General features: G+C 39.6%; 1 protein-coding gene across 1 annotated transcript; it reads right to left on the bottom strand.

Moving 5' to 3' along the window:
* Positions 1 to 62: 62 nt before the first annotated feature.
* Positions 63 to 16,073, bottom strand: ehd1a (EH-domain containing 1a). The gene is made up of 6 exons (XM_008326840.3): positions 15,271 to 16,073; positions 10,374 to 10,471; positions 6,057 to 6,298; positions 4,216 to 4,386; positions 2,558 to 2,722; positions 63 to 2,051 (listed from the first exon to the last, which is right to left on the bottom strand). Exons 1-6 carry the CDS (start codon positions 15,657 to 15,659, stop codon positions 1,521 to 1,523), a joined length of 1,596 nt encoding a protein of 531 aa, XP_008325062.1. The 5' UTR covers positions 15,660 to 16,073; the 3' UTR covers positions 63 to 1,520.
* Between the last annotated feature and the right edge of the window lie 653 nt (positions 16,074 to 16,726).

The raw sequence follows: 16,726 nt of genomic DNA, 5'->3' as shown, positions 1-16,726 counted from the left end.
GAGTGAGCACTTCTGTGAACAGAACTTCTGTGAACAGAACACAAACAGGCACCACGTCCTGATGAAGGTGAAACGTGATGTTTATTGTGTTAAGTGACAGTGAAAGATTTATGCTTTTATCCAGAATTCAAGGATCATAACCAGGACAATCACGAGGTGTTTACAAACTGAAGGTAGAAAAGTCACACATGACCAGACATGACTGACATGGAAATGTGTTGTGATGTCATTCCAAGTCTTCCAATAAATCACTCACCATTCTGCTGTTCACAATAAATACACACTCACCTGTAAAGAAAAGATAGCACAAAGAAAAAAAAAAGAAAAATCAATAAATTCCTTAAATATTCTAGTTTTTTTTTATCTAGAATCATATTAATTCACTAGATCATTTAGTGAAAACATATTTGGTCATTTCTGGCCATTGTTAAAAATTTTGATGTGAATAATTGTTATGAAGCCAGCTTTATATTTGGCTGCAGGTCTCAAGAGAGTTTCCTGTCTCATTGATTTATACTCATCTCTCTGGGCCTGGACTGAATTTTGAAGCTCTCCAAATTGTCTCCATGTGTCTTCTATAGTTCTGTGGGATAATATCTGTCTGCACATCACTGTTTTCCATATGCCTGTAAAGATTCACTGCTGGCAGCCACTTGTTTGTTGGGTACAAATGGTCTCGTTTCCTCTTGAGAAGTCTGATTGTTTTACTCCCAGCCTGCAGAGGGCAGTAGAGCAAGTTTAAAATACCGTGGATGACATTTCAACATAAAGTTCGTTTGAATGACCTCTAAATGACAAATGAGTACAAATTAAAGCGATCCCAACTATGATTCAAACACAGTTTAGTTTACAACTTCCTCCAACTGTTGAAGCTCAAACAGCATTTGAACTGAAGGCACATGAGCACATGTCAGATGGTACAGTACTCCTTTTTATTTATCTGGCAAAATAATAAAAAGGGAAGCATTTGGAAAGAGTTAAATTTAACAGTCAGGAAATACAAAAATAGAGATAAAACAATTCTAACAGTTGTTTTTGATTTATTTCCTCTTTTTCTTTCCAAATAAAAAAAAACTATAGCTTCTTTGGATCAACATATAATAATAATATTAATAATATGGACTGTAGTTATTTATAAGACATCTTTTTCACAGGATCCAAAAATTCATTTTTCAGCCCCATCATGCAACCTGCCACTGCCTTTCAGTTCACAATCCAGATTTGTCTTCGTATCAGGTGGTACGTTTTCTTTTCTAACAGTGACCTGAATCTTATTCCCTACTGTATGAAGAACCTTCTCCCTCTCCCCAACCCCCTGTCAGGAAACCTCCAGTCTCTCTCTGGTTTTAAAAGAATCACAACATCTTTCCACCCCCGAGGTGTGGCAGGAGGTCTGGAGACTCACAGCTTAATGGAGGATGTTGGTTTTTAATGCTTGTGGGTGGATTTTTGTCTGGAAAGTCTGAAACATGTTACCAGGTGCTGACAGCTCCAAACCTTGACCCCTCCCCTTACTTCCTCTAATCCTCTAATGTCCCACGTTTGGAGGGTGGCACTAGATGACCAGGCAGCTCGGCCGGCAGCTCGTGGCCCTCCAGCATCACCTTGATGAGATGGTTGGCAAGGGCAAACTCTTCATCATCAAGGTAGCCGTCTTTATCCACGTCTGCCAGTGCCCAGATTTTTCGTAGAACTGAGTTGGGCAGCTTAGATTTCAGCATCTCTTTCCTGACAGCGTTGCCAGACACTTTTCCATTGATGGGTGACAGGGTGTAGAAGATCTCATCGTACGAAGGCTTGTCACGACCCACCACCCATTCCATCTCATCGATGCCTTCACTGGCTCCTTCTCCATAGCCATGACCAAATGGACCGGTCTGGGTTCCTTCAAAGGCTCCACCTTTGACCGTCTGGCTGGGCATGGAGGCCTCTTCCTGCCGCACCATTGCCATCAGACGGGCGATGTCATTGGCCAACATGTCCTCCACTGCCTCCAGCAGCTTGGGCTTTATTGGTGCAAACTTGGAGAAGTCTTGATTGTTCAGCAGCTCCTGAAGTGATGGGGGTTGGGAGAATACATGAATAAATATTAGAAATAGATCAGTCTTCATCATCTACCTATGGGAGGAGCCTGCAAGGAGCAGGATTTCCTGACAAACCAGGAAAAATAAATCTCATTGCTGCTTTGCTACATCCTGGTGGGCAAGGGCAGGAAATAAAGGAAAAGATGTGAAAAAGCAAAGGTCAAAAGAGGGTTTGACTCTGACTTAGACAATTTATTTTGCACAGCCAAAAATAGTCAAAGTCTCTACTTTGTCAGAGCATTAATTATGAGTTTACATCAGAGTCTACAGCTTCTGTGTTTCATAATCTGAAGTTTTTGACATGTCTAATTTGGCCTTTCTGTATTTTGACTTTGTGGAATACATAGATGTGTTTTATTTTTTGGAAAGAAGCCAGAAGATTACCAAAAAACGTTTAAACGTTTTAAATCCAATAAAGAGTGAGTGTGTGTGTGTGTGTGTGTGTGGGGGGGTGATTCGCCCTTGAATCTCACCTGCACAATCAGTAGTTTTGGAAAGTCCCCAGGTGAGATCTGCTGCTCCTTCTCAATCTTACTGTAAATTTCCCCCAGGTTGGCAATCAGCTCCTTTTTCTTGGACTCCTTCCCAAACACACTGGGCATTTCCTTTTTCAGAGAACTGATAATGTAGGCGTGCACCTAGTCACCAAAAAAGTAAACCGCAACAAAAAAAAAAAACAATCAGTATCAAATATAGACAGTTTCATAATAACATTAATTTCTTACACACTTTCTTTTGAATGCAGAACAAAATTATTATAACCAGACCAGTTGCATAAAACAGGACTTTTATGAGGCTGCAAGTAGTAAGGCAGTAAAAACCAATGTTGGGTAACAACAAAAAAAAAAACAGAAATATATATTACTGTCATTTTATTACTTTAATCAGTAACTGTAAAAGATAAAAGCAATAAATAATTATTACTAGACTACAATACACATTTTGTCTTTTGAATGCTACAATAAAATATAATCTGCATGAGCCAGCTGCTAGGTAACACAATCTGTGTAATGTGTAGGAAACTGGAAGATTATTGCCAAAAAGGCACTAGTTACCAATAGTGAACATACTCTAAAGAACTAACTTTGGAAATTCAATAGTTAATGGAACCAGTGTGAAGCTGGGTGGAAACACCTGCACTCTCAGAGACAGTGAAACCTCAACCATGACCTGACTACAAGACTGAAAGTAAATGTCAGAGTTGGTCTATTTAGATTTGTCAGTACATAAGAGAAAAGGGAAGTTCAACTTAAGCTAGTGAAATATGTAATACAGTAAGTAAACCAAGTACTTTGGCAGGCCATCGGTGATGTGCAGGGTTTCAACAGATAAATGGAGAAGAAAGATACTTTTTGATTTTAAAAATGCTGCTCAGATCGTAATTTGAAGTTCAATTGAAAGCTACATGTAGTCCAAATGGAAAGAACTAAAAAAACTAAAAGGTTTTAAAGACAAAATTAGACTTCTTTAAATCGGGGGAAGTGAAACCTTTTACATTTTGACCTCACATCAATATGAAAAAAGAAAGGTTTTTTAAAAATGTACAATTTCCCTTTCTTTTTACCAGTGTCTGCTGTCCTTATCACCAAACACAATTTGACATTTCAGCTAAATTAACACAGGTGTTTACTGAAAACAAAACACAAACAATGGCTCATCTGAACCTAGGACAGATGAATGAAAGCAACCCCTTAGTAACATGACCTACAAATATGACCTTGAACTGATGAAAAGTCAGGCTTTCACGACACCTTTCATCTGCTCCGTATGCAAAAACACAGCACAATTATTTTCCTTTATCGTTCACTGTAAATTAATGAGTTGAATTTGCGCTTGTTCTGAGGATGTAGGCTACTTCATCACATGTGTAGTACTGAGCATGTGCTCACATTTGTACTAATAGCAGGTGTAAAACCCAGATCTCCTTTTTGTTCTGTGAGTATTTCCACAACCAGAAATGATGTTCTGTTAAACACTAATAAGCCAATGCCGGCACCAAAATAAAAACACATTCATTGGCTGATGTTAACACAGTAAATGTGGGTGTGTTGATGTTTTAACTTCCAGTTCAAAGCAATGCAGTGCCTCAGACAGCTAGTACTTTGCATTCCTGACAATCATTTCTGCTGACCTTAGCGAGACGGGCTCGTTTGATGAGGTCGTTGAGTTTGCGCAGAGCGGCGTTTCGGGGCAACGACTGGATGTCTAAGAACAGGTCATGCTCCTCCGCTTCAAACAACTTCCTGTTGTCAGGAACCAACAGGGGCTGCGCCCAAAATGAGCCGATGTACACCCGCACAACCTGAAATCAAGTTCACACAAGTTAGTCCCTGTTGTTTGTGATTTTCACCTGGGTTGTTCTGTATTGCCCACACCTTCAAAAGAGGAATTACTATTTGAACTGTCAGAATAAACGTGTTGGCACAAAACAAACAGTTGGCACGGAGGGAAATAGAACAGCCTTTAAAGTTTTCTTTGTGTGTTTTAAACAATTTAAAGGTGTTTCCCAATTCAGTGCACCGTCAAAGTCAGTGAATTATTGTCTACACTCCAAAGGTTTCTTTGGGATTGGTTTATGACTATGGCCTGGGATCAAAGATTAACAACAGCCAGAGAAAAAAATGAGACGAGTTCAGTCACATGATACCGAACAGGACATGGAATCCTAGAGATTAAACGGCAGCTTTCACTTTCATCACATTGCTTTATGATGCTTTTTTCTATTGTGAAATTTGCCATTTGAAAATGTTGGTGAAAAATGACTGACTAATGAAACCGTCTAGTATTTGGGAGTACATAAAAGAGACATCGGCTTAAGATGGAAGCTTTTTCAATTAAACATTAACCCACTGTGACCACTTCGAACATGTAATACTTTATTGTAGGGCAACTCCAATTTTTTACAGTCTGCTCTAATGTCTTAGCTCCTGATGATCCTGTTTAAGCTCCTCATTACTGAGTACAAACAAAATGAGGTGTCACTTCCATGGGATTACTGGTTTAGACATAAGCATGACAACAGAGAAGGAAAAGAACACAGGGTAAGTCACTGAGTATCAGTAAACACCATTATGTTTAAGACTTAAAATAAACTCTCTTTCGTCTTACTTTGTTTTCTTACTTTGCACCTAAACTTGGCTCTGATGGCTGGCAAAGTTTGGGAAACTCTTACAGTAGTCATTACCTTGATGTAATACTCTGATTTGGCAACAATAAAATCACAGTCAACAACAGTTATGTTGATCAATTATTACAGAGCTAGTACAGGAAATGAAGGCAGAGAATGTCACTGGAGTGGAGCCAGAGTTAACTCGGAAGTTGACAGAGCAGTTTTGGGACAGAGCCTGGAGTGAGAAGGTGAGCAGTTACACACACCTCAAATAGATCACATCATTTCAAAACCTTTTTCAGTCACAACAGTTAAAAGGGAAGGTGCGGCGAAGCAAATTAATTTCAATGTCACTGTTTTCTGTATTTGTGCCACAGTAGAGATGTTTTTTTTTACTAACCATTGTTCAATAACAAAACTAGTTTTGTTAAGTGGAGTTTTGGAGCAATAGGTGTGAATTTGTGGCTCAATATTAGTCCTGTCTATAAAAGGGAGTGCTGCAGTAAAATGTTTTTAAACCACAACTGTAACTTGAGAATGTATGTGATATATTGGTTCAGTATTCAGTGTGTAACATTTTCCGTAGGTGTGAATTTGTGGAAGTGGCTCAATATTAGTCCTGTCTATAAAATAGGTGTGAATTTGTGGCTCAATATTAGTCCTGTCTATAAAAGGGAGTGCTGCAGTAAAATGTTTTTAAACCACAACTGTAACTTGAGAATGGAGAATGCTTAGCATCTATGTATGTGATATATTGGTTCAGTATTCAGTGTGTAACATTTTCCAATATGAAAAAATGTACAACTGAATAGAAGAACATTTGACTAATTAAGGATATCATATAATGAGTGATATAAATATACCTCAGGTGTGTTGATGATTTTGCCCAGAGACCACATCAGTGCTCCGTAGACTCTCATGAGCTGCTGAGTGCTGATCTGATCCGCTTTGTTCAGAACCACACGCATTTTGTCCTCATGGTTCTTCAGAGCACGGATCACCTCAGAGAACTCATCAGATATGTCCAGTTTGTGGGCGTCGAACAGGAGGATGATGCGGTCCACGCGCTCGGCAAACCACTCAAGCACGGCGGCGAAATCATAACCTGGGGAAAACACAGGGGGCGTGGGAGGTTTCAGTAAAATACCATATGAGCCCTCAGAATAACTCACATGCTGCCAGGGGTACATGCATTGTTATGAGATGACTTGAAAAGTTCCACTTGGTTTAAACAGCTTTAGGCTAAGAACATGACAGCCCGACATTGATGAAATTCTTTCAAACTAAGGTGAAAGTGATACAAAGCTGATCAGTGTCTGTAAAAGTTGACAAAATATCTGTAGCTACATCGAGAAAAACAAAAAACCTGATTTTCTCCCCATCATAGATTTAATGATAAGATGTTAGATTCATGTGTGGGATCAGCTCTTTTCCATCTTTTATTCTTACAGTCATGTTTTTTCCTCAGCATGATTCCAGCAATTTGAGACAAAAACCACAAACTGCACAACTCAGTCATTTTATCTGTGCCATTTTCCACTGAGTCAAGCTGAAGATTTATCTGTGTGCAAAGTTCAACTCGACAGGAAGATTAATGGATCCAATCAGTCCATAAAAGGTGTTGGAGAATTTTAAGTCCCACCATTTATGTTTTACGTTGGTCAGCAGGTATAATTTTCATGTGGATCCAATAGTGTTTAGATAAGGGCTTCAACTCTGGTTATAAATTAACTAGTTTTACTGAGAGAGCAGCATGTGGATTCACAGGAACATCTGAAGCAGAATTTCTTTGAACCAAATGACTGTTTGGTAAGAACCAAAGTTTAAGGCAACCATAGAAATTAATTTACATAATGACAAAGATTTGTTTTAAATATACTTTTGTCAAATCAAATCACTTACGACATTTTGGAGTCTAATTTCAAGTGTTTAAAATACATCAAATTAAAAATACATCTTTTTTTTTCTTTTTTTTTTAAGAGTGCTCAACAGCCTGGATAAGCAGGGCAGGAAGTGAGCAAAGAACATTATGGTTTTGATTTGAGTCTTGTGTCATCTGATCACAGAAGAATGCAGCTGCTCTCAGGGTTCATCTCAGCTCCTGCACAATCACAGCAGCCAGTTATGCTGCATTGCCCTTCCAGAATGTCTTTTGTATGTGTGTGCCTGAGAACACATAGCCACTAAAGAGAAGTGAGGAGTAGAGTGAATAAGCACAGAAGAACTGAGACAGACAGATGACTTTAAAAAGGACATAAAGAGAAAGTTGCAGCTTCGTAAAACAGAAAGTAAAACAGAATTGTAATTCGAGATGTTGTGCAAGAGTGAGTAACTCTGTAGACGATGTTCACAAAATGGGGAATATTTTGAGTCAGACGTCCCAGTGGGATTTAGCAGAGGACACTAGGGCATTTTCTCATAAGTCTGTTTTTAACACATAGGTTTAGAGAATCAGACAGCTGCTCAGCTTAGACCTACTTCACACCAGTTAAAGTCATGGGCAGACCAGCGACGGACATAGAATTCAAAGAAAATCCCCACTAAATAACGAAAACAAATCCTAAAAATGTATTTGATTTTTTTTCTTTTTGCTGAAAAGGGGAGATCTCAACACATGGTGCCACGCCCTAAAACCAACAACTCACATTTAAACACAATAAATGCAGAGTGTTTCTTCATTGTACAATGGGGTTTGGTTGATTAAAAACAGCTTATAATGTTAAGTGAGTTCACATTCAGCCTTTGGGGCAGAAATAGGGAGTGGTCCAACACACCTTCAGTCCCCCTTATTAGAGTATTGCTTTCTGCAAGGGCCCTTGTTACGGGTATGCAGCCTCTTTGAGGCCAAATACCAGAATTTCCCAGTAGTCAGTCAGAACTGAAGAAGCCTCTTGGATGAAGAGGTGAAACGTCTTCATAAACCTACTCCGTCCATTTCCCCTCGATGTAAGAATTTTTGGATGAGTGACTTGACCTTTTGTGTGGTTCCTAAACAAGCGGGAAAACTGTCTGTGAATAAGGTAGTGCTGTGACATCGGCACAGAGCACCCAGGCTTGGTGATTGTCTCTCACAAGATGAAGAAGTTACCAGAGGTTAAAGATGGATTAGAAAGGTGTAAAGGTACGGGACAGAAACTACTGCTGAATGTGCATGACTTTTAGGCCTTTAGACAAAATCAGAAACCACAAAGGCCAAGGACAAATTTAGGAAATCACTGTCATTTAATAGTCTTGAAAACATATAAATAAATAGATATGTAATAAACAACATTTGCACAGAGTTACTTTTGAGTTTTGTGCACCCAACATTGTCTGAAATCGTCAGAAAAAACTATGAAGATATTTTCCCCTATCAAATAGGTCCATATTTCTACATGGGGGGAAATAGTCATTAAAACCTAACTGCCGAGAATGAAGACCATCTGCAGTGCTATCCACAGAAAATGTGTAACTGGTATCTGCAATGCTCATTTCTCATTTCCACTGGTTTGCACCAAGACAGGAACTACTGGTTTATTTCAGTTGTCAAACAATTTCTTAAGTTTACCAGCCTTCTGTGGAAAAGGTGGTCCGAGAGCTCCAGTATTTGTTCTTATATGTGTTTGTTCAATTCTACAAGATCTAAGAATACTTGGCTAACATGTTAAGCAAGTCAAAAAGACACACACAAAAAGTTGCAATACTAAGCGAGAGTGTGAAAAATGAACATCACTTCCTGTTAAAGTAAAAGTTGTTTGGCCAAGTGCCGGCTAACAATAGCAAACACGCCTGTGCATAAATAAAAAGCAGTCACACTTCAGATGTGAGTTATGTTTATGTACGATACAGTGAGTACAAAAGGTGTTTGAAATACGGTATTTTATATAAATACGTGTTTATAAGGAAACAAAGCCGAGGATGACGTGTGTGTGCGTGCTAATGCTCCTTTTAGGGACAAACGTATTTGTCTACATCTGTGTGCAGAGCAGTGCGTGTTGTGAGGTGTCAGATTTCAACTGTTCCTTCTGTCATTACAGCAGTCACTTTAGCCTGTGCTGGGTTTTCCCTTTCATTAACACACATTTATTTGAAAACTGCATGCAAAAGCACAATGACATAGGCACTATTGGAAATGTATACATTAAAATGTGTTTTTTCTGCATTGGAACACACAAATACCCTGAATATATAATACCCTGTAATATACCCGTATATCATTCTACCATGTTTCAATAATAATTTAAACTGTCTTTGTTGCTGTGTCAAAAGGTCAGGAAGGAAGATGTTTTTATTTAAGTTGTTCCTCCTTTGAAATTACTAATAAAAACGTTGATCAGCTCTTGTTAGAAGTACAGCTAATGGTGGGTCTTAGGAAACTTTATGCTTCGTCAGTCATTTTTACTCAATTTCCGTAGCTTTAGTAAAAAAATGCTACGGCTTGTGGATGTGCTTCCTCTTAAAAATGACTGAAATTTAAAAAAAGCAGAAGCTGTATTTAGATGCCCTGTGAATTTTTTGGCAATGTTCTGTAAGGTTGACTTAGCAAAACTGTGGATGTGGCGCTTTTTAGATAACCCCCTAGGTCACAGCATTGTTACTGATCATATAAATAACGGCAAAAGTAATGACATTAATGATATGTTTTTGCGCAATTCTTGGAAAAGAGTCAGATGTCTGTGATTAATGGTACAGTGTCAGACATTCAGAGTACACCGAGCTAAAGAAAGCAGTTTCATAGAGGAAGCGTTTTTTTTAATTTTCTGGCATTAATCTAATTTAGCAAATTTATAATCCTAACTGCAGGCTAACCTGCAGACACAGATACGGGAAGTAGAAACTTGAGAAGGCTGCGAAAATCTGGATACTGATGTCACAATGTGAAACCCCCCATTGTTTTTACATTACCTGTTGAAGGTAAATGTGGCTCAGACCACATGCAGGACTGAAGTCAGCTAAGTAGAGGACATTTCAAGGACAAATATCTGAAAGAATTCTTGGAGGGGAGTGCGAGGTGGGGGGCAGGTTGTTGGTGCATATTTCCTCTGTAAATAGCTAGTTGCAACTTTCTGTGGGTAATTTTGTACTTGCCACCTTTTCAATTATTCTACTTCACATTTTCTAAAATGGTAAGATGTGCCTTTCATCAACAGAGAGGAAGAAAGTGACACGTGTGGGTAAAAGGCAGTGTGTGTTACACAGACCTCTGCTTATCCTCTGTTTCTCCCCAGACAGGATGCCAGGAGTATCGATGATACTGATGCTCTCCAGGACAGGGTTTGGCATCTGGGCACACATGAACCTGTCAAACACAAATAACAAGGTTGAGATAAAGTACAGTAGACATCATAGAAGAACAAGATTAAGAAACAGGATATGGCTGTGTAGCATGTGGAGGGGAGATAATCAGCTCTTTTCCTGTACATTTGCCCTAAAAGGAGTGATTTGAAATTCTCTCGTCTTACATTAGGACTAGCCGATGTCTTGTAGACCTTGGAAAATAAAGTACAGAGGTTGGCGTCTTACTCTATAAACTGAAATCTGTATAACCAGATGAATAATTACATTGATCTTTTACAGTTCTGGGAAAATAATCTACTTTAGGTAGGAAGTACTGGTTATATTTTTTACACATGACTGATATATCTGATAGTCATTTGGTCTTAAAATGGGAATAAACATGCCTCAAACTTTTACTTTCAATATTACAGTACTACTCATAGACTCTAAAGGGCCTAAATCTATCCAATGTAATTCACGTTCACAGTGCAGTAGCATCCTTTCAGCTAAAACACTGGGGTGTGAACTCTATACACCATGTAAACTCTCTCTGTAACAGAAACAAACTCGGGACACAGACGTGAACGTAAACACAGACAGACAAGGTCTCGCTCAAGACAGAAAAAAGAACGAGTGGTTTTGCAAAAACTTATTGCGTCCTTCCCTGAACAAAGACGACAATTGTTCAGAGACCTGAGCTAACGGCTGAGAGTACTTCTTCTTGCTCTGCTGCCTTTTGAATCAACCGATACTCACTACATGAGCTCACAGGCACGAGGTCATAAGACAGGGAGAACCCAGCTTACATTCTTTGTATAACCAGACATGGTTAAGCCACAAACCCCAACAGAGGTTGCACACCACATGCAGAGGGGGACAGGGAAAAATCTAAAGACAATGAACGAGTCAAAAAAGACTTGCGTTGGGATCATATGGTTGAGATTACGATACAATAGCAGTGGCTGGCAAAGATGACAAACATACAGTTGTTTTAATCTCCCTCCCATAGCTGTTGGTGTGCAATATCCAGTTGGAATTTTGGCACAGGGTTTTACATTTAACTATCACTCTCGACATTTTCCACACAGTGGGGGAAAGAATGCTCAATTCAACTGGAGCTGGAATTCTCAGAAACAGAGCAGGACACTACCAGGCACAGGGGGCCCACGGAGTCATCTCTACAAATATGTCTAAAGAAAGTGAGAAGCCAACCCTCCCTGAGATTGGGTTGATTTTCCACAGTGGCACTGGAAGCCTGGCTCCAGCTTGTAATAGAAGACCTTCCTGTCCTGCCGTTCTTCTGCCCCATAAGCCCTGCTCCCCCACCCCACACTATAACCCTGTTTCCTACAGAGAAGAGGAAACTGTTGCTGTCACCAAGACTGATGTGGAGTTACAACACAGCCAGGTTTCCACAATTGCAGTACCTATTCTGTTAAAATGTATTCTTGATTCTCAAATCAATATGTTTATTTATGTTTATTTGATTGTTACGTGATCCCAAAACCTGGGAGCCTGTTAATCTCAATTTAAAATCCAGAGTCAGTGTAATGAAATAACAGGCTGTGAGCAGGGCAGGACGAAGCAGGATAGTGAGGGTCAGGGTGCGGAAATTCAACTTTGCTGACTCTAGTTCTAATGACTAATGGCTCCCAGAGAGCACTGATGTGTAAACACCCACCTACCCACATACACACACACACCAGAAATATATTAAGAACACACAAATATGCAAGTGAAAATGAAAGAGAGTAACACAAAATTCAACGGAAACATTATGTATAAATGGTAAGGTGCAAGACTAACAAGGCAAACAGAAAAACCACAACTATGAACACTGTTCACAGTATGAAACGGAAAAAAAATGCTTTTTGCATTTATCCAACAACAAACCCTCAGTGTGAGAACCAGTCTAGACTGATTTGTATTTACTGTGTACATAAATGATTGGTTATACAAAAGGCAAATCCTAGTAGTTAAGGGCTAATGTGGAAGTTGAAGGACTATGGTTAAAGAACACCACACGCACACACACATCTCTGTGTCCACCTCTATGAAGAGAAAAACAAACCACCAGATCATCTAGAGTTCAAATACTTTTGACATGGAGGTGAATACCTTGTCTTGTCAAACAGCAGATTGTGTCGCTCATCAGACAACATCTGCCTAATTTCCCCTGAACTGATCTGTGAAGTTTCTCTTGGGTAAATCCCAATCACCATAACGATCAGGTTTCTGGAGGAGACAACTGTAGTGTTTGTATCCTTTGCATTATTTACTGATGTGTTGCACCTTTCTTATGCTCATTTAGAGCTTAACTCGACACACCCACTAATGATTTTCATGTAAACTGAGTGGGAACCAACCTTTCAGGTTTCAAATCTATTCATTTGCTGTGTAGAGAAAGCAGTAACTTCAACCAATTTGATCCATGAACCAGCACCAGAGTAGGGCTCTGCCAGTGTGAAAAGACAATTTGTGAAACAGACTTGTACTGAAATCACTTGTATAATTACTTCAATAAAGGCATTTTTATGTGGCATATTAACCAGGACACACCTCTGAAAGCAGGTCATGCACCTGCTACTGCCATAAAGACTTATCCTGCTGTGTATAACAATGTAAGCTTTCTCAAAGTCAGTGTGTGACTGGTTGAGCCCATGCCTCTGAGACAAAGATGCCGAATGATTTCAAAGAGAAACACAAGTCTTGTATATCACATGATCCCATGTTTGAGTCCTCTAGTTTTAATGAATGAGGCAGTGCGGGACAATATGCTTTGTTTATGCACAATCTTATCTGGTTTCCCTTCAAGTCTGTAATAAACTCCAGAGCAGTGTGTGTGGACTGTTTAATAACCCACCCCCAGAACAGCAATCAGACACACACACAAGCCTGTTATGCTGTGTGGAATGTATTACTTCAGAGTTTGGCAAAAGTTTGCACTGACATGAGATAATACAAACACCCCACATAATCGAAGGAAAGGATTTCAATGGCTCATAGGAAACAGCCACTGGGGTGTGGGTAGTAATACTACAAAGGCGAGGAGGCTTTCCAGATAATTTCCAGATAAATAGAAATTAAGATCATGACAGAGTACAAAATAGTAATTTGTTTTTTTCTTGGCTACTCCTGTGTAGGAAGTTACAACACTATAGGAAAGGGATATACCCATATGACATCCATTCACTGGAAATGGCAGCTACAACACTAGGATGTCACTTTTATTATGTCACTGAACACACATGAATACACACAATGCTTTTACCCTTTGACTCATAACAGGTTTCGCTTGTAGTCTCACCTTAAACGGGAATTTTCAAGGTCATCTGTTTATAGATTATGATTTCTTGTTGTACTTTAATTCAACAGATTTGTGGGTAAAAACTATTTGTTGTTTACCTATCCCAGAAAAAGACATATTTTTGTTCTATGTACTGTTTTCCCATTAGTTCACATTACATATAAAATTACATTTTTAATGGGAACACAAGGCAACCATGTGGAATTTGGTAAGCTCCAACAGGAATAGTGAGGTAAGGGATAGTTAATGAAAACATAATACTTTTAAAAGAGTCCATTTGAGTTAATAGAAGAGAGTTGTAGAAACATTATGCTTTCTGTTGTTTCTCAATCATTGTAACAGGTTTTTTGCAACCTTTGTTGAGCAATACTTTAGAGTCACTGGATTTTCTGCCACGTGGGAATTCTACAGCTGACTTTGTTAGAATGAATGACCGACTCAGTAATGAGTGATTCATAAAGGTTACTGTGGTTTTGTGACAAACAGCCAATGGGTTTGGGAGAACAATTAGAATAATTCATAGCATATATATATTAACTTTCTCACAAGATACTAGTACAACCAACAATTAAAGACATTTTAGTACAACATTAAGATATGCAAGTTAAAATCCAATTAACCAAATGAGAATTTAACCTGTGCCTGCGTAAATATACCTGCTGATTCCACAGAACTGTACTACTACTTCAAAACCTTTAACCGTTCTTGATAAGTTCTTGATAAGCTAACCCTAACCTTCACATGCAATAAAAGACAGTGTCTGATTGACTTCTATTAATGTGGCACACTGAGGACAGGGCAAGGTCAACCTGCTGCCTAGCAACATGTCTTGCAACTACTACCTCTGAATTAAAGGAGCCAGTGCTGAGACTCTTGGACAAAACCATCTGTCAAAGGTGACTGTGTCAGCTGCTTTTGGTTAATGGAAAAAGTGTATGATGGTGGGAAAAAGATGTGTTGATTATCAAGGTTTCATTAAAAGATTAAAGCAGATGGGAATTGTGCGGAGGGTGTGGGATGGCCATTGTTATCTTTTGCTTTTACATACACAGACTGGAGCTACAACCCTATTGTTGACACAAAACACAGGTTTTCTCAGGATTCAAGAGAAAACTTTAACATATACTGGTTTCTGCTGGGAACTTCGAGCAACTGGCTTTAACAATGAATTGATGATGTAAGTGAGGATGTGTGTGGGGACATTTAACTACAGCTGATGTGTTGCTGTGACAGGTGTATGTGCGTGGAGGGGGGGGTCTTTTACAGTTTAGCAGTTAACTGAATTCACTTGATTTGTTTCTTAAACAGGTCTCACCTATTTGAATTAAAGAGTCTAAGGTAAAAGGTTAAATGTCTTAACTGTCCTCATTAAATTTGACCAATACGACGAACTTTAGCAGACACGTAGGGTGGTACATTATAGCATATCGAAACTAATGATCGACAATCAAAGGGTGTTACATTTCTCACATAAGTTATTAAATATGGTCTGGGGGTCTTGGTGTCAGCATTACCTGTTGAGGAATGCGTTGCCGAAGGCATTGAGTTTGCGGAAGGGCTTCTTTGGATCGACTACCAGAGCATTCCCCGGTATCACGCCATCCTGCTCGCCGTGCATTACCGCTATGAATGAGTCTGTGGTCGGCTCAGGGCCGATCCGCATACCGGGGAAGTCCTGCTCCATGAGGTGCCGGATAAAAGTTGTCTTTCCGGTTGAGTATTGGCCCACAAGGAGAACCATGGGCTTGTTGTCGAAGTCTGCATCTTCGAGGGCAGGGGAGTGGAAGTCGTGGAATCGATACGTGTCCTCCAGAGGGAATAACTTGGTCCGGTATAGCCGCCGCAGTCCATCTGAGACGTTCTGGAACAGCTCAGGGTCCTTCTTCAAGTTTTTCCTGAACATGGCTACTGGTTTTTTCCTCGTTGACACCGACGTGTCACAGTCTCCCCTTTGAAACTATCGGCGAAAGTGGTGTGGAACCCTCACAGAGTCGAGAGAGTAGCTGCCTGCTAGAATGAAGTAACGGCTGGGGCGAGGTCTTGGAACTTTTTTGTCTCCACCCTCTGCTAGGCTAAAATCGCTAGCTGGCCACACACTTGTAACTCAATCTCTCAGGAAAAAAACTCCCTATTCAGCTGACTTTGACGCACCAGACACAGGCAACCACACCCCAGCAAAAGGGTCAAGTTTTGGGTGGCAAGACGTAGTCAAATACCCCACGTACCAATACAGAAAAACAGTGAATCAACCCTGTTGAGGGCTAACCAGGATAGCTGTCGGTGTTGCGAGTCTTCTGGTGACTGGACAAAATGGTTTTCTTCTCGCGAGCACGTGTCATGTCGTCAGCAGCGGCTTCCGGTCTGTGTCAGCAGAATGGCAAGAAAAAATATTTAAGAGAACTGCGACCCATTTGTCCTTGAGTGACGGTATTGAAATAATTTAAACAAATTATTTTTTCTTTTTCTTTTTTGACCTTTTTGGTGTATTACCATATTTGGTCTCAATGACATTGCCCCACTCTACTGACTTCCACCAGTCGACTAACATCATCTGAAAGTGACCCTAAGCCAACAAGCATATAATATTAATGATAATAATATAAAACTGTTACTATACCTAAAAAGTCCTTGACAGAGGACTAATAAAAAAAGAGTAATTACATTATACACAACCGCTAACAGCACATGAACGCGCATAGTTGCTAGTTTGTGCATCAACAAAAAAGTTCGATGCACGGCTGATAGCGAAACCATACCACAGTAGGCGAATGGCACACATACACCGGAAATGCTATGCACTTCATAATACAAGTCTCAACCATTTTGGTTGTTATACCGGACAAAGTCTAACTCGAATATTTTATTAATTTGATCAGAATTTGATCAGATCAGAAAACCAATTTTATTAGTCACTACTAATGGAAAGGACATACTGTTAGCAGATATTGCTTTCGTGGTCCTGGATTTGTG

This window comes from Cynoglossus semilaevis, chromosome 15 (assembly GCF_000523025.1).
Source record: "Cynoglossus semilaevis isolate Cse_v1.0 chromosome 15, Cse_v1.0, whole genome shotgun sequence".
In the NCBI taxonomy this organism is placed as follows: domain Eukaryota; kingdom Metazoa; phylum Chordata; class Actinopteri; order Pleuronectiformes; family Cynoglossidae; genus Cynoglossus; species Cynoglossus semilaevis.
Note: the sequence above shows the minus strand (reverse complement) of the source record. Positions and strands in the feature narration are given on the sequence as shown.